The 24,015-nt window shown below is 36.4% G+C and overlaps 2 protein-coding genes across 7 annotated transcripts in view; both read right to left on the bottom strand.

The window, feature by feature from the left end:
- MTMR1 (myotubularin related protein 1) overlaps positions 1-3,057 on the bottom strand; it is a 36,607-nt gene extending 33,550 nt beyond the window's left edge. For 2 of the 4 annotated variants that reach the window (XM_026848658.1, XM_026848661.1), the window contains exons 1-2: positions 2,956-3,057; positions 236-259 (exon numbers count right to left, since the gene is read on the bottom strand). The gene's annotated coding sequence lies outside the window, so the exon portion shown is untranslated. The remainder of the gene's footprint in view (positions 1-235; positions 260-2,955) is intronic. The other 2 variants (XM_026848659.1, XM_026848662.1) reach the window with 1 other exon arrangement.
- MTM1 (myotubularin 1) overlaps positions 2,964-24,015 on the bottom strand; it is a 46,528-nt gene continuing 25,476 nt past the window's right edge. Inside the window, exons 8-15 of one of the 3 annotated variants that reach the window (XM_026848657.1) lie at positions 22,793-22,942; positions 20,797-20,985; positions 16,991-17,176; positions 15,751-15,957; positions 12,187-12,279; positions 11,222-11,335; positions 10,684-10,860; positions 2,964-3,061 (exon numbers count right to left, since the gene is read on the bottom strand). In XM_026848657.1, the coding sequence (XP_026704458.1) occupies positions 3,032-3,061; positions 10,684-10,860; positions 11,222-11,335; positions 12,187-12,279; positions 15,751-15,957; positions 16,991-17,176; positions 20,797-20,985; positions 22,793-22,942 (1,146 nt within the window). In that variant the 3' untranslated portion in view covers positions 2,964-3,031. Of the gene's footprint in view, positions 3,062-6,127; positions 8,265-10,683; positions 10,861-11,221; positions 11,336-12,186; positions 12,280-15,750; positions 15,958-16,990; positions 17,177-20,796; positions 20,986-22,792; positions 22,943-24,015 lie in introns of those variants that run through there. The other 2 variants (XM_026848655.1, XM_026848656.1) reach the window with 2 other exon arrangements.

Raw genomic sequence — 24,015 nt, 5'->3', positions numbered from 1 at the left:
TAATTTAAAAATACTGCTCTCTCACACATTGACTTTTATTGCTCACGAAAACACTGTAATGTATATAAAGCATTTCTATGGCAAAGAAGCTGTTGCACTGCATAGCAAAATGGTCGGACTGGTTCATAAAACCATTAATGAAGTAAAGAAGAACACTTGACACACCAAGATCTCACACAGCACAAAAGACAAACAGGTAGGAGGCCGTTTTACTGCTAGCCAAAGGTAATCTTACCCGTATAATAGGCCTCCTGTACACCTGTTAGTTAAAATATAAAATGTTATCCAACAAAACACACAGATTCCGAGTTGTTACAGATACAGGATCTTACTTCGTCAGATTTTCAGAAGAACTCTACTTCCAAACATTTTCAGTATAGCTGTATTTTAGAACAAAACAAAACTATGCAGATCTAGTAGCTCTCATTGGCAGAACTGTTTTAGTCTAAAAGCAATCTAGTCACTTCATTTTAGTGATGTAACAAATGCCAAGCTCTTTTGAAACATTCATTCCTAATCACCCTTTTATCCAGTTACAATGTGCTATTGTGAAAAAAGAAGAAAGAGCCTGGTAATCCTTCTAGGTGGAAGACAGTAAGCCTTCAATAACAGCCATGAAGTATAATCACTGCATCTTTTAGATTCAATGGCCAAACAAGGATAGTCACAACTCTTCTCACCTTATTTCTGAAGGTGTCTATATTCAGCTATTAGAATTGAAGCAATTTTCATTTATATGAACCCCATCCAAGAATACTCTCCAGGTGGAGTATGTTCCAGAGAGAAGACATACACAGCAGAGTTCAAACTCAGGGAGTTCATGTTGCTGTAGGGTTTAGCAAGGCAGAGCTCACTCAGTGCTCTCCAGTTTCAATGACTTCATTTGCAGCCCCTTTGCTTCTGTTTGATTCCCCCCTCCCCTAAATTACATTCTGGTAAGGAAAGCAACACAGCGTAACAGGAGTAATGCCAGGAGATACAATATATTTACCCATTTTTGCAAACATATTGATTGAAACATTAAAAAAAGTATGGAAGAAAGAGTAAAGCGGTGAGTTCCTGGTAAATCCTGTGGAAAGCAACAGAACTGCCTGACTGGTTCCAGAAGCAAATGCACACATCTGGCCCTACCTAAAGTTTCTAAGTTGTTTTAAGACAGTCTCTAGATGCAGCAATTCGAGGTATAACCAAAGGTAACAAAGACTCAGAAAATTGATTGGCGTGCATCAAAAAGGAAAGATGTCTCAAAGGAAAACTGAGTTATAAATGGGCATTATCTTTTTACATGTGAATTCCATAATAATAATGAATAAATCCAGCCTGTTAGTGGTACTGACTAAGCAACTAATTGTACCACTGAACTTCTGCAGAAGCTAAACGCAAAGGAAACCCTCTCCTAAAGCATAGACACCACTCCACAAGATACTGGTCCCAAATGTAAGTAAAGATATTCTAGGATAAAAAATTCCATGATGTCAGACACATATATGGGACTTCAGATCACAGCAATGCAATCATGTCAAATACAATTTACACACAAAATTTCTGAATAGCACCAGGCTTAATCTTTTTCCTTTAATTTCTAAGAAACAGAGACTGAGGTAGAATTTTAATTAGTCTTTTAGACTTATTCCTGTTAAATAATATCCAAGCCAAGTTTGGTATAGAGAAGGATGTTGCTCGGAACTAAAATATTTAGAATTAAAAAATGCTCTTTATTCCAGAAGAATGTGTTCTAACTCAGCAATAGGCTGAACATCAAGCTTACACACTTGGATTTTACTAAAATGAAGTCCTTGATCTACGGTGCAAATACAACATCGGCAGCTGTACTGCAAGGCTTCCACAGTGTTTCATCAAAGATGTTAGCCTTGACCTCAAGTAAGCATTTGCAATTCAGCTGCTATAGTATGGAAGAGCTACACTTTTTTATGAGTATGAACTGCTGACTGTGACAATAAGTGTGAAACTCTGTGAGGTGAATTTTTAAGTGGACTACGGTCAATAATATTTTGTGGATTCATCTTCAGGCTTGGGCTGAATCTGAACAGAATCTAAATACGCTGTTTCTGGACAACAAACATTTTAATCACGGAGCATATTGGAAAATAATTTAAAATCTAGTTAAAACCAAAAAAAGATAAAATCTTCATTTAGCCATTTTGCATGAAGACCATGAAACTCTTTCAAATCTAGGACGAAAAAAGGATCTAGATAGCAGCAGCCTGGTTTCTTAAAGAGACCTGAAATACAGGAAACTTTTGTCAATTTGTAAGAGAAGGAAAACTTTATATGCTCCACTCTTGATAGTTCAGTTGGCTGGCTGCATATAGGAAATGGCAAATGAGAACGAAAGAACAGGTGTAAAAAGGCATAACAGAACCTATCAGGTAAACCATACTGTGCAATCATTACCTTAGTGACAAAAATGTTACTGGGAGGAAATGAAAGGGCTAAGTTTTTTTGTTTGATATTAAATTCTCTGCCTCTGGTGAAACTCCACAAAAAAATATAGTAGTTTATGTTTTTTGCACAGTAACAAAGACACATGCATTTATTTCTTGTGAAATCTGGAGAGCTCAACTCTGTACTCTGAATGACACACACACAAAACAATTTCGACTTGTAACTTATTAATTTACTTGACTGAATTTCTTTTACATAGTAATCAAAAGGAAAGACAATTCCCTTTTGGCATTTTATTCAAAACACTGACTTTTAATTTTCCTTTCACCCATCTGAATTTTTATTCTGTAGACTCCAATGCCACTATTCTAAATATGGAGGTAAAACCAAAACAGATTCCAAAGACTCCTATGCATAGCAAGATGTTTCTAATTCTGAAACATTCACCAATCACTTAAGTACTTACCACCTGATAACCAAGGCAGCAAGGACTTTCATGATCATTCACTCTTATCTTAAACAAACCAAGGCATTCCTCAAATCACTTACCCTGTAGTCTCTGGACACACCTTCGGATGGGACAGACCCGGAGATCTGACTAGAAATGGTTGCAGCTATCAGCTGTTTACACCATTCCACATGGGATCCAGTTGGGCTACAAAAACAGAGTATTTCAAATTATTTAGCATGAATTTGAAATGTATATTCAGAATAGCACAGCAACTGAGCACATCCAGAAAAAACAAGACCATAAATGATCACTAACATCATAAAAATTAGCTTGCTTTGTGGGCAGAATGCAACTATTTTGCTGATCAAATTAGGGAAAACAGTTTTACTAGATTCTACCAGAGAGGTAGAGCTATCAGTAGGATAAAAGTGAGGTTAGGGTCCTATGAACTTATAAAAATGCCGTTTTCCTTATCCAGTGTAACTTTTTTCCTCATTCACTTTTTTTTTTTTAAATTCACCCATGGAATGAATTTGGTCAAGTAATAGGGAACTCTTCACACTTTCCTTATTATTATTTCCTGATTATTCAGTAAATCCTCAAAATTATATTATTCTATGGTAGTATTAAAAAAATTAAACTACAATAGTGTTGTATTCTGTATTAATATTAAATGTAGAAAATACATGGATTTTAAAGGTTAGCTTCTAGTTAGCCGTACTTTTTTCCTATTCATAAAATAATCTCTGAATAATCTTCAGGACGGGCCTTCCCATGCCACAGCAAGGAATTCTGCAGCACAGGGTGTTTATAGGAACCCTAAAGACAAAGCATCTGAACAGCAGAAAACAACACTAAATTCTGGACGATACATTTTGAGAACAGACACCTGAACTAGCACTGCTTACAAATAACAGTATTGAGAGTGAGAAACAATTGCACAGTTTGTTGCCAGCCACTTTGAAGTGCTCTAGGTCTGCTTCAAACGCCAGCATCTGATGAAAAACAGAATGCCAGAGCGAACTGTTCTCTGAGTGCCACAGCAACCTCAGCTGATGTCTTAGATAACTGCCATTTCTTTAAACAGTTTAGATGGGCACTTCTACAGATTTAATGCTTATTCAGAAGTCAAAGACAGAAAGAAAGTAATTTTTAGAATTCATTCGTGAACTAGCTTTGAATTCTGTGAGTATCCTGTGACACAGAAGTGAGTAACTTCATACGCATACCCAGCATCCAACAAATGCACCCCAACTTGGACATTAAGAGGGTAGGATGATGGCAGATGACCAGTTACTACTTAACTAGAGGTCTTTCCTTGCATTAGCTCTGCTAGGATTGGTAGATACAACGTGAAGAGCCTGAAATAAAAGCTCTTTCAGAACTTTTCTGATAATTTTAATAGAGCTCTCCCACAAAATGTTGTTTTGCAACTAAAACACATCTGTGATACTCCTGCTTGAACAATAAAGGTAATTCTCAGGTTAGAGCTGAACTTGAGTCTGTATTCACTTAGAGAAACTTTTAACTTAAGTTTTGCAAAGGAATGCATGAGCTAGACCCTGCAGTAATCATTTTCTGATCTCATTTATTTCTCCTCCTTTCACATCTCTTCATTTCTAGTGCATCTCTCTAAGGTTTGCCTAAGTTTGTTTCCAAATAAGCATTTACTTCTTAATTAAGGATTTATTTTTCCATGGTTTATCTTCACGGAGCATCACTAAATCAACATTAATAGCAGCAGGAAAACGAATGTGAACGCAGGTCCATCTCTTACGATCAGTGCCTCAGGATGTATCCGCGTACCACAGGATGCTATCACCACTTGTCAAGTGGGACACGTACCAGTACACATCTTTCCTTTCTGTCTCATCTGAGGCCATGTACATTAGCATAGCCCGGAACAACCACACTGGCAAATAAATAAATTCTATGACAAACAGACATTATAACTTTTCAGGGTAGAACAAGATTAGGAGAAGAAAGAAGGATGAAAATTAAGACAGGAAGTGCATTAATAAGGAATACAAAGATGTAAATTTTGGTAATAGAAAATGGACATTTGGCTTCCACCTTCACTAGAACGATGTAAAACTCCAGGTTTCTCCTAACAGAAGAGAGAACATGGAGACTGGAACCTGGCGCTGATTTTTAAATACAGGTTTTTTTTTCTTTATTTGTCATCTGGGTGAAATTTCCGTTAGGTTCCACTCCTTGTTTATGGATTTTTAAATTCAGCTCTTTAGTCTGCCTCCAGCTGGAAACTTCTGCAGGCAGGATCGGCTCTGCCAGCGAGTGCTGAACTAGGATGCGGTAACGCCTGGGGCCAGGCTCCTGCTCCCCACCGCGGGTCCATCCCCGCCGAGCCTCTGCCACCGCGACACAAAGCCAGCGCCACCGCTCCGGGACGCGGCACCTCTGCGCAGCCAACACCCGCTGGCACGAAAAATAAAACCGGGAATAAAGACGTAAAATCTGAGAAGTCTCACTTGGGTTTGCGACGATGGGAAACTACGCACTGATCAAAAAAAACCCCAAAACCGGGCCGAATCCTGCAGGCAGACTCAGCCTTCGCAAAAACGGTGACGTTAGTGACGAAAAACACCCAACCGCAAGCAGAAACTTTGACAACAGCCAGTTCCCTCGCCGAGGGGAATCTGCCTGCGCGGTTACACAAAATGAACCCCCAGATTTAGGCTGCAGGAGCTGCCCGGCTCCGCGCCACCGCGGCCGCCTCGGTCAAGAGCTTCCCTGGTTTGTTCGTGGCCGTGACACCTCCAAGAAGGAACCGACGGCAGTTACAGGGGCAGCTGCCACCCCTGCGGCTGCGCAGGGGGTCAGGAGGTGCTGTACAGGGCATGGCACAGTGACAGCCCACATCACCCATTTAAGTGGAGAGGAGAAAAGTTTCCTGTTAATTTTCATCAGCCTGTATGCCTACATTCACAACTTCAGAGTAGTATTTTCCAGAAAGTATTGGATTAAAAACACCCTTATGTTTGCTGAATATTGACGTGTAAAAACAGAATTAAAACAAGTATTTTACCTGTTCACTTGAAAAAAAATCCAAGCCCGCAGAGTTATGTTAGAGCGCTTCAAATACTGAAATTTGACTGAAACAGTAATACAAAGAATGGTGTATATATATGTAATGAAGTAAGTGCAAAAAGATCCATTCCATTATATTACACTTTCCTAAATGCAATAGGTTATCCTGTAGTGTTTACACAGTAAAAACTATTAGATTTCCAAACTTCTCCACGCTGCTCAGAGATGTCACCCATACGTTCAACTCAAATACAGAAAAATTAAATATTCTAATAAAAATAGCTTTTTTTTATAAACCACAAGTAAGTAGAAGGCATATATACCAGAGTATGCATAGCTTTCAAATGTAAAGTGTATCATGAACAACTGAGTATCCTTCTTCGTTTATCTGATGTAATGCATCTTAGTTACCTTAACATGTCAAGATTTTGGGACAATTATGTTATTTTGGAAACACATACGGAAGAACATTGATGGGAGAATGAAATTTAGAGGACAAAAATAAGTCATATAAATGATGGGTATTTAGAACACACATATCGTGTGCTCTGAGCTTCCCTGAAAAAATAGTGCAATTCAGTGTACATACTGAATTAAATCAAGAGGCGGTATACTTTAATTCCTTTGAAAAAATACTGTTCTAAAAATATTCAGATGTCCTCTAAACTCTATTTTATGGAACTATAGCTTTAAATTTAGTTTTCATATGCAAACTATTTACACTTTATAAACTTGCAGAATTTCTAATAAACTATATTATATATACTTACACAAAACTTAATTTATATATATTTCTATTATATCTTGCAGATCAAAACTCCTCACATGTACAATAATTTACAGTGACAGAAGCCTCAAGCATTAAAATATCTCCTTTAAAATAACCATATTAGAGTCCTCTACAGATTCTGAATTGCAGTATTTCCTGGATTGCCTGAAGTATCATTAAACTTCTGAGAAGATGCAAAATTTTAATTAAATATCAAGTAGAAAGGTTTGTACTGTCATAAGAAATGCTCATAACTATTTAAAAAATACCTGAAAAGAACAAATTAAAGGTTTACAAGAAGCCTCTGAAATGAAGGACTGAAACTAGAATTCACCGGACGGTTCAATATAAGCACACGCATTATATGCAGATCTTGTATACTGAAGTCCCTTAAATACTTGAGAATAAATTTGTTGAACAAAAAAGTTAAATTAAACAGTAAGCTATAAATGTAAAATTTTCAACAGTATTTATAACTGAAATTTTTTGTCTACTTTGGTATAAAAGCTCCTTTAAACAGGCACATTTACTTTTAGGAGATAAACACAAGCTTTAATACTATGGCTATTGCTGGATATTTAAGCAATGTCTCTCTGGGTCTGCTTTTAAATATATAAATCTTCTTCAGAACCATTTTATTCTGTATTAATCCAAAGAACCAATATTGCCAACAGTGATAATTTATAATATACTTTAGTGCTGAACAGTTAGCCAAAACAGGATTTCCTCAGAATCTAGTACAACTGTCATTTGTTTAAAAAAAATATAAAATCGGTTTACAATAAAAAATAATTTTTCTTTTGTTTTTATATCTTTTGAGCTATTTGAACTTCTTACTTAGAAGTGTATGAGGGAAAACCCTTCCATATTTTTCTTTATTTCAAAAAAGAAAAATTTGGAATTCTCAGGTAACCATAAAATTTCAACACTTGTCTCTGACATCTTACAATATAATTTATTTTTATCTCATGAACTCCACGAACGTATTCCTAACAGGAATACGCACATACCTAATTTTACACAATGTGAATATTCCTATTGCCATTAATGTGTTTATCCATGACATGTAAGACCAAGCATGAACTTCCTTACAGGAACATGACCTAGGATGTAATAAATTAAAGCATTCTTATGAAAACAATAAATCCATTTAATTTCAATTGTACCAGACTTTCAAAAATAATTCTTAAAGCCCTCCATAACTAGAAGTTGATTACTAATGTTCCCAGTCCACAGGTTCCAAAAGGCACGTAACTGAAGAGTTGGTTTTGTTTATTTTGAAGTCCTCCTCAAATGAAGACAGTCTAAAATAATTTGTGTTAGGACAGTCTAATGTAAGGCATTAAAATATCCCTCTTTATACTACAGATCTATGTTAAGCACCACTTGCTATTACAGTATAGAATGAAGCCAACACTTTCTTCAGAAATGTGTTTGTACTTGGGACATCATTTGTGAGGGAGATGCTGATGAGGCTGATGAATTGGGTATCTTAGAATTATTTGTGATCTGCAGTTCTTCAAGTCTCCTTATATAATCATCACGTAATGCAAGGAGCTCCATGTAACGCTGCTCCACTGGATTTGGCTGCTAGAAAGAGATCTGTATTAGTCTTATCACTTCAGGTGCAACTGCTTCTACAGTTAGGCTGCTGTAGTATTTGTGTTTTCCTGGCATAACTCAGTATTTGTAGTTTCCAACATCTGTAACAAGTTGTAGCTAAACAGAAATACTAATTTCGATAATGCAAAAGCCCTCTGCCTTCCAGATCTTCTCACCCAAAGAAAATCTTTACACAGAACAGTTTTTCCTACCTCAATAAAATCAGCCAGCACTTTCTGGAGCATATGGATTTTATTTTCTTATTATCTAATACTGTGTGGAAGATAGGTGTGAACACCTTGTCCAAAGCTTTTCTCTTTTTCTTGACTTATTAAAAGGTTTCAGATTCCAGAGGTCAGATGTCTCATCATCTTCCCTAAAGAGAGTCTTTAGCCAGACCGACTATTTTAGCCACACTGATCAGAATAAAATGAAATTCACATCTTCATATTAAGTAACTTCGCTTACTGATGAAATTTACTTCCATTTTTAATAGTAAATTTGTAATGTTGTATAAATAAGTGAAATAAATGCAGAACTTTAACGTTTATTTACAGAATTCACTAATAATGTGTTTAAAATCAACTGCCCTAGGTTTCAGGAGATTACTCACAGAAAGAGCATCTTAACTGTTTCCATTTTAAGCTTATCTTCCTTTTTCAAATGGAAAATAGGTATTAAAAATGTTCAAGACAGATATGGAACCTAAAGTTACCTTCAGCTGTATAAAACCTTTCAGGAAGTTGCTGCTGTTTCCACAGTTAGCTGCCTGTAATTACAAGCTATTAGCAGTAGTTTCAGGAGCAAATGCAAACTCCTTGCCAGTTCAAAACCAGCTGAACCAGCACTATTAGGTGCACCACTCCCTATGCACCCTAGATGAGGACGGTGATGAATGCTTGAAGCAACTGTGGAATTGGATCAATGACCGAATGTAGTTACTAAGATGATCGGAGATGTAGAGTTAATGATTTTGCTAGTAACAGACCAGACTGTTCATCAGACTGAAGTCTGATGCAGAACATGCTTCTAAGTAATGGTGCTAAGAAAGGTCACTGAAAAACTGGTTCAGGCCACATGTCCATTATTCAGTTGCTTAAGTCAAGATGAAGTATGGATTTCATGTGCAGAAGAAAAAAAAAAAAAAAGTTGCATTTTGCATATAAAAATGGTGAAAACGAGGGACCAGTAGTAGCAGCATAGAAAATTATCACATGGGTTTGCATTTCTAATAAGAAATCCTGCCAAAAACCTTTCCTGAATAATGGCAAAGCACATTTTTAAGTAGATTTACAGCTAATTTGCATGCCCTATAATCCTTCACTTTCTAAAATAAATCTTTGGATTCACCTTTTGCAAAATGCCCTCATCTTTCACAGAAGCAACAAGCACTTTAAAACTAGAACCTCAAATTAAAACTGGCAACACACTTGTAAGAAAATACAGCAAACTGTCTGTCTTTCTTGCAGCCTCTAAAGTGTTGTAAATAATACAGGGTAAATAAAGTAAATACAGCTGCAGAAAAGGAAGTGCATTGCTTGAAAACTACTGATTCATTCTAGGGGATGGATTGTGAAGACTGCTGCTGTCAAAGATTGCTCCTTTATCTTTTCCTACTCCAAACTCCACAACTTATTAGGAAGGACAAATATGTCTCTGTACACCATCTTTACATGGCACATTGCTGAGATTTCTAGCAAGACCGCAAAACAAGCACTGAGCATCCGTGTATGAAACATTAAAAGCACAGAACTGAACTATGTGTAATGTGATAAAAGCTTTCCTGGGCTTCCAATCTGATCCACATGTATAATTTTCAATAACAGCTTTCATCCAACAGTTACAGTGCAAACAATGTTGGATCATCCAAGTTACATTAAAAATATATATATATAAATCTCACTATAAGCCATCAATACAGATAGCAGTTTTGAAATATAAAGGACCGAATTGGTCATCTTAATTTGTAAAAGACTTCATACACTCTCTTGGAAAAAGAAGACAGACTAAGCAAACGCAATTAAGCGTGTTTGTGGTGCTAATGCCCTAACTCTCCAGGGATCAGTAAGCCCTATTTCTAAGCAGTGTTATTCACCCTTTAGTAGCATCAAATGCCCTTAAAAAATGCTCCCCCAGCCCTGTCCCCAAGAGAAGGGGTTAGAAAGAGCTTGAGGATGACTTGATACTAAGCACTGAAATAAACTCAGTGCTCTAGGAAGAGCTGAGTCAAAAAAAAAAACAACAAAAAAAAGAGAGAACTGAATAATAATTTTCACCTTTTTTCTCCATCTTTACAAATATTAAAAACTTGAACAGATCACAGATACTGTTCTACAAGCCAGTTGTGACACAAAATCCTATTTCTTAAGTCTAAAGGCACTTTGTACATTATAGAGAATTTACTTACTTGTTGCCGAATTCTTGGGTTCCACCTGATGTAGTAATTAACCCAGAGCTCTAAGTGACGCATACTGGCTACTGGATAGAGTGCTCGGTTTAGCTCTTTAGTGTAAAAAGGATTGGTGTATTTAGATTTTTCACTATTTATCAAAGACCATAACGATAATGTTTTCTCAGTCACTTTCTAAAATGAAATTGAAATAAGAACAGTAAATATCTGCAAAAAATCAGGAAATGCATCATAGAAGCCATGATTACATTCTAAACCTAATACACCTCTGATTTACATAGAAGAATAGTAAGTTACTGTATTAGAAATGTTCCAAAACTAGTGCTTGACAAGTATTTTAGCAACTGCATAGTCTCTAAGCTACTAAACCCAAGGAATTTACCATGCAACTGCTCTACAACAAGAACAAAGACAGTTCAAAACCACTGTCATGCAAGGACATAATAAATAAACCAAATAAAATACAACCAAAACTTTTTGTAATCATCTAGAGTCAACACAGCAATACAATTAAATAATCAGTGGTTTGACTAACCTCTTTTTCTCTAAGGGACTCACTGTTATACAAGAAAGTACCAAAGCGGCAGCTGTACAAGTGATCCAGGATTGTAATCAAGAACTGCTCGTTGAATTCAAAGGCTGTAGGAAACTAAAAACAGAAAAGAAAAATTCGTTCTTTACATCATCAAAGAAAAGAGATGCACATGCCCTGGTTAAGAGGCTGAAGATGGCGTTTAGAAACCTGAATACATCTACAAATAATTTTTAAGATAAAACTTTCATATACTTTATAGCAGAGTAAGTGTTCAGATGACATGAGGTGTTTAACTTTATCTCGTCACTGAAAAGAACTCTTCTCAAAATGTTCTAATTACCTTTAATTTCTAAGAAGAGGAATAAGATATAGAATGGTTACAGTTACATTTTTACTAGGAAGACAGAGTAAGGTATCCACAGTGTACTCTTTATAGTCCAGCACAAGAAAATAAGGGTTTAGCTCCTAATCCTTGGCCCTAAACAGACTAAGTTTGCTGCTTTGTTTCATTACTTATTGAAAATACAACATTTAAATCACAGCACTCAACAGCTCCCAAGCTTCCTTTTCAAGCTTTGACAAAACATTTGTCCCTGTAGTTCAAGGGACAGCTTCACAAAAATAGGTAAAATGAAACAACTGACCCTATTAAAGAGAGTTGGATGCAATTCCTGTAAAAGCATTCTGCCGGATTACATCTCAATATCTTTCTGAGAAGCCCATATCCAAGACAGACCAGCCTTGCATGCATAGCCAACGCCATGTTAAGCAACATAACTACAACTGCTATAGCGCTTTTAGAAATTGGGTAGAGATGGTACAGTTTAAAAGTCTCCTTTTTGACTACAGTATAGAGGGGTATATACCGTCCTCTTCAAATACTTTTTTGCTTAAATAAAGATCTAGGTTTTTAATTCAGTCATCTCTTAGCAGTGTTACCTTCTGAAGAATGATATAGCATATACCTGTTTGGACATCTGCCACACACAATCAATAAACTGGAGAAAGATGGGCGATCGGTCTGCATCAGCATGATTTTTATCACCATGGCCTATTCTCTGTAATGAAGCAATACAGCCTCCTGTTAACCAAAACAGTCTATTTATGGCCAATAGGCATTATTTCTTATTTTGCACTAGAATATTAATGCTTCTGTAATAATTATTAGTTTTAGTTATTGAACCAAGGATGTGAGATTCAGATATAAAGAAATACTGTAAAGTTGTTCCAAAGGTGTCTGAGAAAAATTCCAAAGTGATAATTGGTCCTGTTACAAAAACCTGCTAGTTGTTGAACAATCTGAACTGTTAAAGCATATATTACTTTGCAAACAATCAATACAAATATTACTTTGCAAATAATCAATTTTGAACTATATCTAAGTTATACGTTTGTTAAAAGCCAAATGATATACTTTGTCTTCTTTCATAATTTAAATCACTGGAGAACCTAGATCAAACTATCCACAGAGATTCTCCTCTTCTCCTTCCACACTTGAACCTAAAGATTCACCCTGGGGTAGACAGTGAACATGAGCGAGCTCAAAGAAACGTTCATGTTCTTGACGGAAAATTAACACACATTTTTAAAGTTTGGGTGAGCCATTTATTCCGAGAAGTCCAACGTAACAATCAAAGGAATTCTCCCCATAGACAAAAAGTAGGTTTGGTAAAAGTTGTTTCATTCCTTTTCATATTTGATAGCTGAGAACAGATAAGAGATTCAGGGAAAAGAGATTCTATTAACTCCATAATTCTGCTGGAATACACTTGCCTGGAGGAGACAAAAGAAGAGCGTGTATGTTGAACTAAAATGTTGTCTATCTGCCTATAAGATAGCAGGCTTAATGTCTTAAGAAAGTGAAAAATCATAAAACCAGTACACTCCTCTGTACAATGATTTGCAAGATAGTTTAAAATAATAGAATTGAAGATGAGGCATTGTAGCTGAACTCAGTCAACAATAGCAAATGACTAGAAAAGCACTATAGGGAAGACAAACAAATCAGCCTCCTTGCCCTTCAGTTTTCATAGCTTAAAATATGTGGTATCTGTTAACAGCCATACATGTGTTCAGTAAGGAGTGAAAGTCCTTCCACTTTCACTATGGTTAGCAGTTTTAGGATGTCTGAGCATTTTCCATCTATAATTATGTCTGTGTCTCATTTTTTATATTAGAATGCATTATTGGAACATCATTCCACAGAGCAAGCAATTTTATCATCCAGATAGTGTACTAAGTTCACTATACACAGAAAAGCTGGGGTAGGGAATTCCTTTTCAACAAGGAAACTTACTGTGAGCTTCATTAGAAAATACAGAGAGGAACTATTAAGTAGTCTACTATTTAGTTATTTCTTATTAAAACATCCAAACTGCAGCCCTGTAACATGAAAACATGAAGCTTGTTCTAACCCAGCCAGTGTTAAGAAACACTCTACTCTTCTCCAACTCCCTACCTGAGGGAAGGTGTAACAATAGTTGCAGAGATGAGGTTCAGGAAATGCTAACTGCACTGAAGTGCCTAGTCTTCAATATTAAAACTCATGGTTCTATCAAGTAATGACACCAAACTGAAACAGAGCATATATGATCAAAATATTTTCTGCTTGCATTATCAGCTTTTACCACAGAAACATTTAGGTTGGGAAAGACCTTTAAGTCCTTCTTTTTAACTATCAAGTCCAACCATTAACCTAACATGGCCAAGTCCACCACTAAACCATGTCCCTAAGCACCGCATCTACATGTCTTTTACATGTCTTTTACAGTCTTTTACATACCTCTAGGGACAGGGACTCAACCCCTTCTACAGAACACTCTGGAGGAGGACTACCTCCCTTCACTATAAACTGAACAACCCATCAAATCACCATATACAGTACTCTCAGAAAACAGCAGTTGGCTAAAGGAGCCAACCATTTCCAAAGATTGCTACTTTAGCAAGCAAGAAGGGAAACCAAAATAGTAATTTAAGCAAAAGCAAGCTATTTAAATCACCCTTGTTGCTGCTACATTGTCAGAGATGAACCAGGGGACCGAGCTAGTCATCTGGAAGGGATCTAAAAGTCCTACCTTGCTAAGAGGAGAAAAGTGTTGTCTGTCGAGAGAGAACAAACTCCTCTGACTACCCAAATTAAAATTGATGGCTTAATAAAAAGAATCATAGATCAGTTGAATTTATTCATAATGGTGAAGGACACACAGAACACTTTTAAAGCTTTGTGTTAAACCATAACATATGCACTAGGCTACAAGTTTCCTAACTATATCTGCATCATGACTATAACGTTTTTTAAAAATACAAAGTAAAATATGAGAATAAAAAGGCAAGCCAGTGTTTTCCTGTGGCAGTACCAAGACAGAATACTTCAAAGCTTTATAACATGTCACTACTAGAAGACTACAGGTAAGTATACAAAAAGATGGACTACAGCAGATATCACTCCCAACAACCAAAATGCAAATCTAAGCCTCAAAGCACCTTTAGAATGTCCGATCAAAGACAAGCACACTTAAATAGTGAAGTGATCCATGCTGAGTAGCTATACATGAATTTCCAAATGACTGAGACACTTCTGCAAATGTAAAGTGGGCATGAAATACACACACAGGTATACTTCTTGATTTTTTCCAGATTGCCATTTTCCCAATTTTAGCAATATTAAGTAGTAGTTTTAGAATGTTCCACTGGGGACAAATTGTCTGTGCAAGTAACTTCTACTGAAGGTGCGGAAACTTCTTACTGTGAATTACAAGGTTCAGCATCAACACATAACGCTGTTGTAAAGCTTCCAAATTATGTTTTATGTTTATATATCCCAGCACACTCTCCCTGGCAACCTATTCTGCTTTGCCAGGTTCCTCACAGATTTTCTGGTTAAGTGGTTAGCTGCCAAATTTAAGAGAAGTTCCACTAAGACTCTGAAAAGTTTCCCAATACAAACACCCTTGACTTTGCATTATATACAGGTAGGATATTAAGGACTTGCTATAGACAATTTCTGCTTAACCTTCTAAGCATCCAGAAGACAACTGAACAGAACTAGAGCCTGCATTACCAGTGACAGCCTCTGGAGAGCTATTATGACAAGTCTGGGAAGAAGCTTTCAAAACATCACTTAAAAGACATTGGCCAGACTCATTCATCTGCATCTCATGATATTCAAAACAGTCCAAAGTGAGGGTGAGGAAAAAGGCTCATGTTCCAGTCTTGTTTGATCTTCTGAAAAGTTTGTTTAAACATAATTTTTCTACCTTCTTATTTTCTTTGCTCAATAACCACAGTAACCCCAGCAATTCTGTGTTTTTAAAAGGGTGTAAAGGACAAAGTATCAGTTCTTAGAGAAAGCAAAAAAATATTAACTAAGCAAGTCCAAAACCAAAACCTGTGCTCAGATTTACCTGGAAATGTTTTAAATCAAAATTCCAAAATAATGAATTGTCAAATCTTGACACAATGAGTAGTTCAACATTAAAAGCTTTTTAGAATGTTAATGTTGCCTAGTCCTTGCAATTATCTCCTCTTACCGATGCAAATTTGTGTCCAAAGCTTATCCACTCTTTTTGCACCAGAACTTCAAAGCCTTCAATTGTTCTGTAGTAGCTGTCTAGCATCAACATGGCCAGCGATGTCAGCTGTGCTGTCCGGTCCCAGCCATCGCTGCAGTGAACCACCACGGAGCTCCTTCCTGAGGACACCTTGTCTGCCACTTGAATAGCTCCTGTCAGGACCAGCTAACAAAGAGGAACAGACACCAACCAACAGAGATTAGTGTTATCATTCCAAAAATAAATTGATTTCTTTGTATCTACACAGTATCTAAATTGATATTGTTTCCATTACAGAGAATGGAGTAGTTAACTGGAAAAGAATTTTCTAGGAGATAAATTAAATTTCTTGTATAGAAAGAGAAACAGATTGGTTCCCTAATCCCTTAGTAAGACCTAATTCATCTCACAGTAAATTCTTAAAAAATGGGGCAGAAAACAGTAACCTTGATAAACCAAAGAACATAAGCTTCTTTTTTAAAGAAAGGATTTACCATAGCATATACTCTCTAAAAGTTCTGTGTTTCATTTGGTTTCTTTCTTTGAACTTCTTACTTAATAATTACTGAAATATCTCAGTTGTTGGAAAAAGGAACTTGTACCCTTCTAATGTGCTTATTTTCTACATATTAAAATGGAAATTTTATTAAGTAAGATTCATTACACCTTATTCTAAATACTTTTGCACAGCTGTACTTTGAGGCAAAAAGTTCAAAGGTCAACTAGTAAGAACACTGGTGAATTACCAGTTTAAGTGTTTTATTTGTGCTACAAGATGAAAATGACAGAATTTACAAATAAATTTACAAGATATATTTTTAAAACTATAATTCAAAAAATAGTCACATATATACTGACAACTAAAGTAACTATTAATCCTTCAGTGACCGTTATCTGAAGTCCTGTACTGCTAGAAAATAAATCAGTTCTCACACATGTAAAGACAATCAGACTAATAATGCTCTCCTCTTTAAAAGACTGACATTTGACTTGAGGCAGACAATAAATGTTGAGTTTCACCTACTGTTGCTTAGTAATGATACCTCACAACATACTCTAAGACTAGTTGGCAAAAAGTCAACACTCAGTGCTGCTGTTTCTGTATTCCAAGTAGTTCCATGTGTTCCGTATCAGGACTATCTCAAAGTCTAGCAAAGAAACCAAGTCTGATACAACAGATTTGGACAAACATTATTTCAAACAAACAGCAGGAAGTTACCTTTATATGTTCTAACCAATGAGTTGATTCCAGACTTGACAACCAGTGTGATTCTTCCACATTAGGATAAACAATGTCCTTCAACTTCTTCAAAGATTCCCGCATGACATGAATATTATGAATGTCCAAGAAGAAAAGTTCTGCATTGGGATATGCATCTTCACCTTCATATCCTCCCCCAGTTGCCTACAAACAAGAGACCTAAAATTAACTTCAGTCATATATACGCTGTTGTAGCAGGTTTTCAACAGAGCAAGAAGTGACTGAATTTTGTTTATACTTTATGTTGTAGTTGGGCAGTATATTCAGTTGCTTCTTTAGAACTTCAGTCTCAGATACAAGCTTTGGAGGGGCAAATACTGGAGATTAATACGTGGGGGCTTTCCTTTGTCCAGAAAGACAAAATGTATTAAGTATGTCACATGGCCAGAAAGACATTCAAGTTACTCCAGTGAGCCCAGTTGCTTTCAAAACCTCAAGGGAGTAACCCTAGAAGGGAAAACTAATTATTTTAGATTAACACTAAAAAATTGTTTGTACTGTTGGGCCTGGAGACCTTCAAATAGGATTGAACTAGCCAGATGAGGGACAATGGGCCAGCATCACATCAGTCAGGACTCAGACTGCTTTAAGAATAAAAAAAACCTTTGTACCTTCCTCATTACTTCCGAGATTCATGGTGGAAACAGCTTTTCCTTGGCCAACTGACATTACAAATTCAGTATTTTTTTCTTCATTTATGTTCACTTTCCCACCAAGGATTAAACAAACTCAAGATTCTGAATACAGAAGGAATCAACTTACTTCTCAGGCAGATTATTAAGGTTAAAATAAAATGTAAAGTACAGCACACAAAACAGCAATTACTTGTAACATAGTAGATCACCACTTCTTGGAAATAAAATTGCTTATTTCTTTGTTTCTGTATCAATTAGAAAAATTCAGTCAAAAGGATCTGTCTTCTTTACACCACTAATTCAAGAGAGCAAGTCTCATGTTTACCAGTGCAAACTTGCTACCAAAGAAAAGATCGTTCCTGTGTTTGAAATTGCCTAGTTATTTACTACTAAAATTGAACTGATATTGAAATAGATAAAAATCATAAAATGTTTGGTCAAGTAAATTTAAGAGCTCAGTTCAGAATAAACTAAGTTTCATTTAAGAATTAAGTTAAAGAATCTTAGATTTTGCCTCTAACTAGTAAATCAGGAAAAACGTTAAACTTTTTTAACATCAAATTTTATTGCTGAAGACTAAACATGTATTTAGATCATTAAGAAATTAAAGAGTCACATAAGTAGAAAGTCTGTTCTCCTTGTGGTGTTACTTAATCGTTACCACAGCAGAGGATGTGCCTGGTCACAAAAGGAAGTGGGAAAACCACACATATTTTTGGACGCAGTGTCAGTGATGAGATTTTCCAAAGGTAACTGCAAAATAGCAGCAGTTCCTACAGACAGCAAAAACATGCCATGCCATGAATTGTGATAAATAAATTTTGCCTTTATAAGCCATTACAGCCACCAACTACACATCAGACAACAATCTAAATTACGATATAGTTCCCATAAGAACCACCTACGTTTCTGTATAGTAGCACAGTATCTCTATTCTATGTTCTCTATCTCCTTCCTCAGATGTGGGGGTATTCAGAGCTGTCAGGCTCTGGGCTAAAAGTAGCAATAATTGTATTTTTTCTCTTTCCTTTGAGTATTATGAAGTCCTGGTGAGGAATGATTGTAATTTTAACATCAGGGTTGCTGTAACTCCTACTGACTGTGTGGTCTTGACCTATGTAAAAAGAACACAGGAATGCACAAATATCATAGCCTGGGATTTTGCTTACACTTATCTTCACAGCTGTTCAAGAAAACTTTGTTCAGTGCTGATCCACACTGTACAATCCAGAAATGAACCCTACTGCTTTTACTGCTATGATTTGAATATTTTGTATTTAGATATATCAGGACTTAATTAAAACATGGGTAAACACATAGACCATTTAAAAAAGCTGAAAACTCTGCTTCATACTTCAGCAAGTATGTGTGTATGAAGTGTGGATGTAATACATCTTTGAAACACATGGGATAAAAATTTGAGTTTGTCTAAGAACTGGGAAGAAAAATTAAGTTAATGTAAGAACTGACATTCCTCCCACAATGCAAACAAAAGGATTACATGTTTTGTTCACCCATAAAAATTCAGTCTGCAGAGGATAATGCAATTCATAGAGTAAAATGCAAGCAATTGAGGCAGACCCTCAAAATACAAACCATCAGATTAAAACCTAGCCAAACAGCCCCCAGGATAGAGTCTCTGAAAGAATGTGTGCTACACAAAACAAAACAAAAAAGTAGCCCTATTTCTTGCTTAATAAATTATATTCTCTATTATAGAGAAGAGGGCTATAAAGGTACAGATGCATGCGTTTAAGTTGCACAGAGCAAAACACTAACATTATTGTCCCTCTTGAATTCTGAAGCAAGTTCACATTTGTTACATATAAACTTTCTAGAGGCAAACAAGTTTCATCATTTCAAATTACTTTCAGCACAAACACTGAAGACTTCCACTAAATTAGCATTCATTCCACTAAATTAGTGTTCATTTTGTGCAAAAAAACTACTCAGAAGCTAGACTTTCTTCTCTCCCAGATAAACACATTGTTTCACTGAGATCTCAAACCCCCTTGAGCTGGTATCTCTCATGCTCTTTGCTGTGCAGACACACAACTTCACTAGTAAGTACTGAAAATCATGTCCGTTTGTGCTTGAAGTTCAGCAGGTAAAGGACTATCCTAGACATGGAGGGAGTGAAGTTGGTATGTTCTCCTATGAACAAAGCATTAAAATTGTGTCCTTCACCACCTGCCCCTAAGCAGGCTTTTCACAGAAACAGGGAGCACATCCATGTCTGCTGTGCTCTGTGCCAAACACAACACTGACACTGTGACTGGTATTACTCAAGTATGCCTGAACAATCTGGTCCTCACCAGAGTTGGGGGTGGGGGGGCTGAGAGGCACAGGGACACCTTTTCTTCTTGAAAGGTTAAACCAGATGATCTTTCTGGGTCCCTTCCAACCTGGGCTGTTCTATGATTCTGATCCCATTTAGGCTTTGAGCACAAATTCGCAAAGAAATGGTCACTTTGTCAGATGGAAACACTACTTCTGTTACTGCACTTACTGACTACAGGCACCTAGGGAAGAACAGGTATCTAGGTATGCAAGATCATACCCATGCTGCTGTACAGAGTGTGAGCCCCAAGTTAACTTATTCATCATGTTCTCTTTATTTGCTGGATGCCTCAATAGGTCTGAAATGGTTCATGTAACGGTCAGAAAGAACCAGACAAAAGTTCAAGCCCTATCAGTGGGCTTGGCTTTATGCACATGGCCTTTCCAGGATAGACTTTCCCAGAGAATATGAAGCAGAGCTGTGGCTTGCACAGAGGTGGCATGTCATTCCAACAGAGGACATGCTCTGCAGCTCAGCCTACACCTACCTCACAATGCAGAGCATAGTCATAGCTGATTGCAGTCCCACACTAAGATCTGTGCTTGACTGATAGCAGACAGGGTAAAGCGTGTCTGGAAATCCATGTATGGTCCTGAAACCCTGCTTACTACCCGGGTTAGGCATTCATGTCCTTGAGCCTCAATATTTATTATGTAAATATATAATTAATATGTAAATTTATCTACATTAAGGTTACTACTGTTCCCAAAAACCTCCTCTCAGAAAACTTCAGACTAATTCTCCTCCCCACCCCCCTTCACAAATAAGACTATAAAGCATCTGTTTACCTTGTTTGCAACTGCATTGACATTGGGTCTAGCGTCATAGATGGTCAGTTTTGAGATTTGCCCATTAGCCTCCCTGATGATATCAAGATATCTTTCATCATCTTTATTCCGCTTGCCACTCATTCCAACAAGGGGTTGACTGCAGCGCATAATAACAGCTTGAGTCTCTGGATGAATCCATGACAGAACCTAGTCACATGTCCAAAACACATTAGAAGAAATACGTTTTATTTTAAAAATCATAACTTAAATTTTAAAGTTGCATTCTTTAATATGAAAACTAACATTTTTAATTTTATTTCTTCACATCTCAACTACTTCCACTTTAGTCTCATAAAATTTAATAATAACTATCTTTTAAAGAGCTCATTCTCTTACATATTTAACTCTTATTGAAATTATACTTAACTATATAATCCTCTACATTTTAATATTTTCCTACAACTCTTAGGTTGCACAAATAATTCTGAAAAGCAAACTGGAAATAAACATAGAAATGCCTGCTGAAACTAAGAAACAATTCGGAAGAATGAACTCCTTGTAGAAATGGTGACTAAGATGCTCCAGTTCTACAAGAACTTTTCCCTTTTTTTTGATAAGGAAGGAAAGGTCAACCTTTCTACAGTATCTTGAATGTTTCCCCTTCTCTTTAAAGTACATTTTGTTCCTCAGTCCTCTTTACAAAGGAAGGCATTGCGGCAAAGTGCATGCTGGCTCTCTTGTTCTGAGCCAGCAGGGACTTCCACAAACAAGAGATAGTGAGCTGCCCAGGGAACAGACTGCAGTGCAAGAGATTAAAGATAAGCAGCCCAAGAAGCAGGCAAAAACTCCAGCTTCATCGTTGAAGAATATTAAGAAGCAGTATTCTTACCCAGTCTGAAAGTTGTGGGTTACAAAGACAACCAGAGTTTAAAAAAAAAATCCTCAGAAAGTATTCACTCTTGAAATACAACCTTTAGTTGTATATCTAGAAACGAGACCTGTAGTGTGTGTGGGGGTCAGTATGATTGGTTATTTCCTGACAAGAACAGAATTACTATTACCACGGAAATTACTTTCACTGTACAGGCATATAAAAGCCCTGTCATGAATTCTGAGATGACAGAGAAGATACAGCTGGGTTATAAACTATCTGCACACACTGTATGTTTCAGATATTTTGTACACATTATATGTTATATATATACATACATGTACATGCAGAGAGAGTAAATTTATAATTATAGGCCTAGCCTGTCAGTAAATACCATATCTAATAAATATTTATCATACTGAGTTTCACATCTGTTGGAAATTAACGGAGATTCAAGGCAGCTTTCTGATACTGGCTAAGAGTCTAGCACTTCTTCTGAGTTTGCCAAATTGAAATATTAGTTAGAACAGATCATATTGTGATAGAAATTAGTATTTTCTATAGTGCTGTAAAGAGTTGATACATAAAAATTCTCCTACCTCAAAGAATTTTAGTTAGAGAAATATACCCAAAAAGTCAAATGGGTTTATCTTCAATTCCACAGCCCAATTAAAAAAACTAAAAAGACCAATAATTGACTGCAGAGACTATGCATGAGGTCTTATTTTAGGACTGACCATTGGAACTATGTTTAAATGCTATGTAGTTTGCTTACGGGAGGATAACATTTGATATCACATTTTATGTGCATCCAACAATAGTCAACAAATTAGTACAGATGGCAGTCTAAGGCTCATACTTCATTAAGAAAAGGGAATCTGCAATACTGGCAGTTGTTACTAGAAAAGTCAAGCTAAAACCAACAAAGCTGGAATGGGTGATTGTTGTGAGGGAAAAATGGAAATGTGCCTTGGCGAAGACACGAGTTTCAAGCAGTAAAAACCGCCAGCCAATCAAAACTATTTTGCTGTAACCATTTCCGAAAAAAGCATCCTTTGTGTCATGCTCATCAAAAAGTTGTTTAGATGCATATTTAAAACTTATAGCTACACTATAAGGTAACTTTCATCACATAATACTCACCGGAATTCTATTTCGGGACCTAAAGGCAGCAACTTTCTTGAGATCATCATCTGTTGCATTATATGGCACTACTAAGAGTGATGGATATGTGTCACACAGTCCGTAATGTTCATTAATAAAAGTTACTCGCCACCGTTCATTAGGCAGTCCCTAAAATGCAACACAAAGTTTTTCAATCTATTTTTGGCTGTACGAATAATAATTCTGCTCTTGAATTTTACCTGACATTATGGCCACATGGTGGCAACAATCTACCAATTTAACCTAACTACAGCACTGTTTCAAAACAATAGAAGATTACAAGACCACACAAACCAGCTCATTGCTGATGGATTCACAGCCATCTCATACACTCTTACATACACAATTCTATTCTTACATCAAGTTCCAAAACAATGAATAAAACTAGTAGATGTATTTCTTTAACTGTGGGAATGAGGAAAGAAAATTGCCTTCTCTCCTCTCTCAAAGCTCTGCCTTTTCATTTTGCCTGCTGAAAAGACAGGGGGAAGAAGTCTCATCTCAGCCTTTCTTCCCTGCAGCCTGATACTACCTTCAGGTTAAAAATAAAATTCAGGGTAGCTTTCTTATTGAGAAACAACTTTTAATCGCAGTCTGATCAGTAAGACATTTCACAAACAGCAGCCAGGAAATTGAGAAAGACTGATAAGCCCACCACACAGGCACATGAACAGTGGGGTTTATGTGGGTGTTTGTATTTTACCTTTTTTGGGTCTTAGGCCTCTAAACCTTGAACTGAAAAACTATAGAGGGGAAAAAAAGCATCTAAGGAAGTCCTTACTGTTTGCTATTTAATTTTTTTTTTTTTTAAATCCTATTTAAAGCAAAAATAAATTGTCTAAAAGACTTTTAAAATTAAATAATGTCATTCTCTTTCACTGACATTTTTTCAAAATCACCTAAAGACCAAGGTAGAATACTGAGAAAGATATAAGCAACTTCTGTAAAGCAATGCTTTCTAAAATAAGCTGCCTTATCCCCCCCCCCCCCCTACCTTTTAGCTTTCTTGTCCTTTCAACCAAATCCAAGTGGGCTGCATTACCTAACTAACCCCTTTTGCCTTGGTTTGTTTTTACACTTTATGATGAAAGCAAAAGTAATGTTTATTTTAAGGATCTCCTTCATTGAGAAAATTTGATTTGGTGGCTTGCAAATTCTTCAGATGCCAACTGGAGCATTAAACGAAATTGGTTTTTTTTAAA

This window comes from Athene cunicularia (assembly GCF_003259725.1).
Source record: "Athene cunicularia isolate RWA chromosome 4 unlocalized genomic scaffold, athCun1 chr4_part3, whole genome shotgun sequence".
Taxonomy (NCBI): domain Eukaryota; kingdom Metazoa; phylum Chordata; class Aves; order Strigiformes; family Strigidae; genus Athene; species Athene cunicularia.
This window is presented reverse-complemented; position numbering and strand designations above follow the sequence as displayed.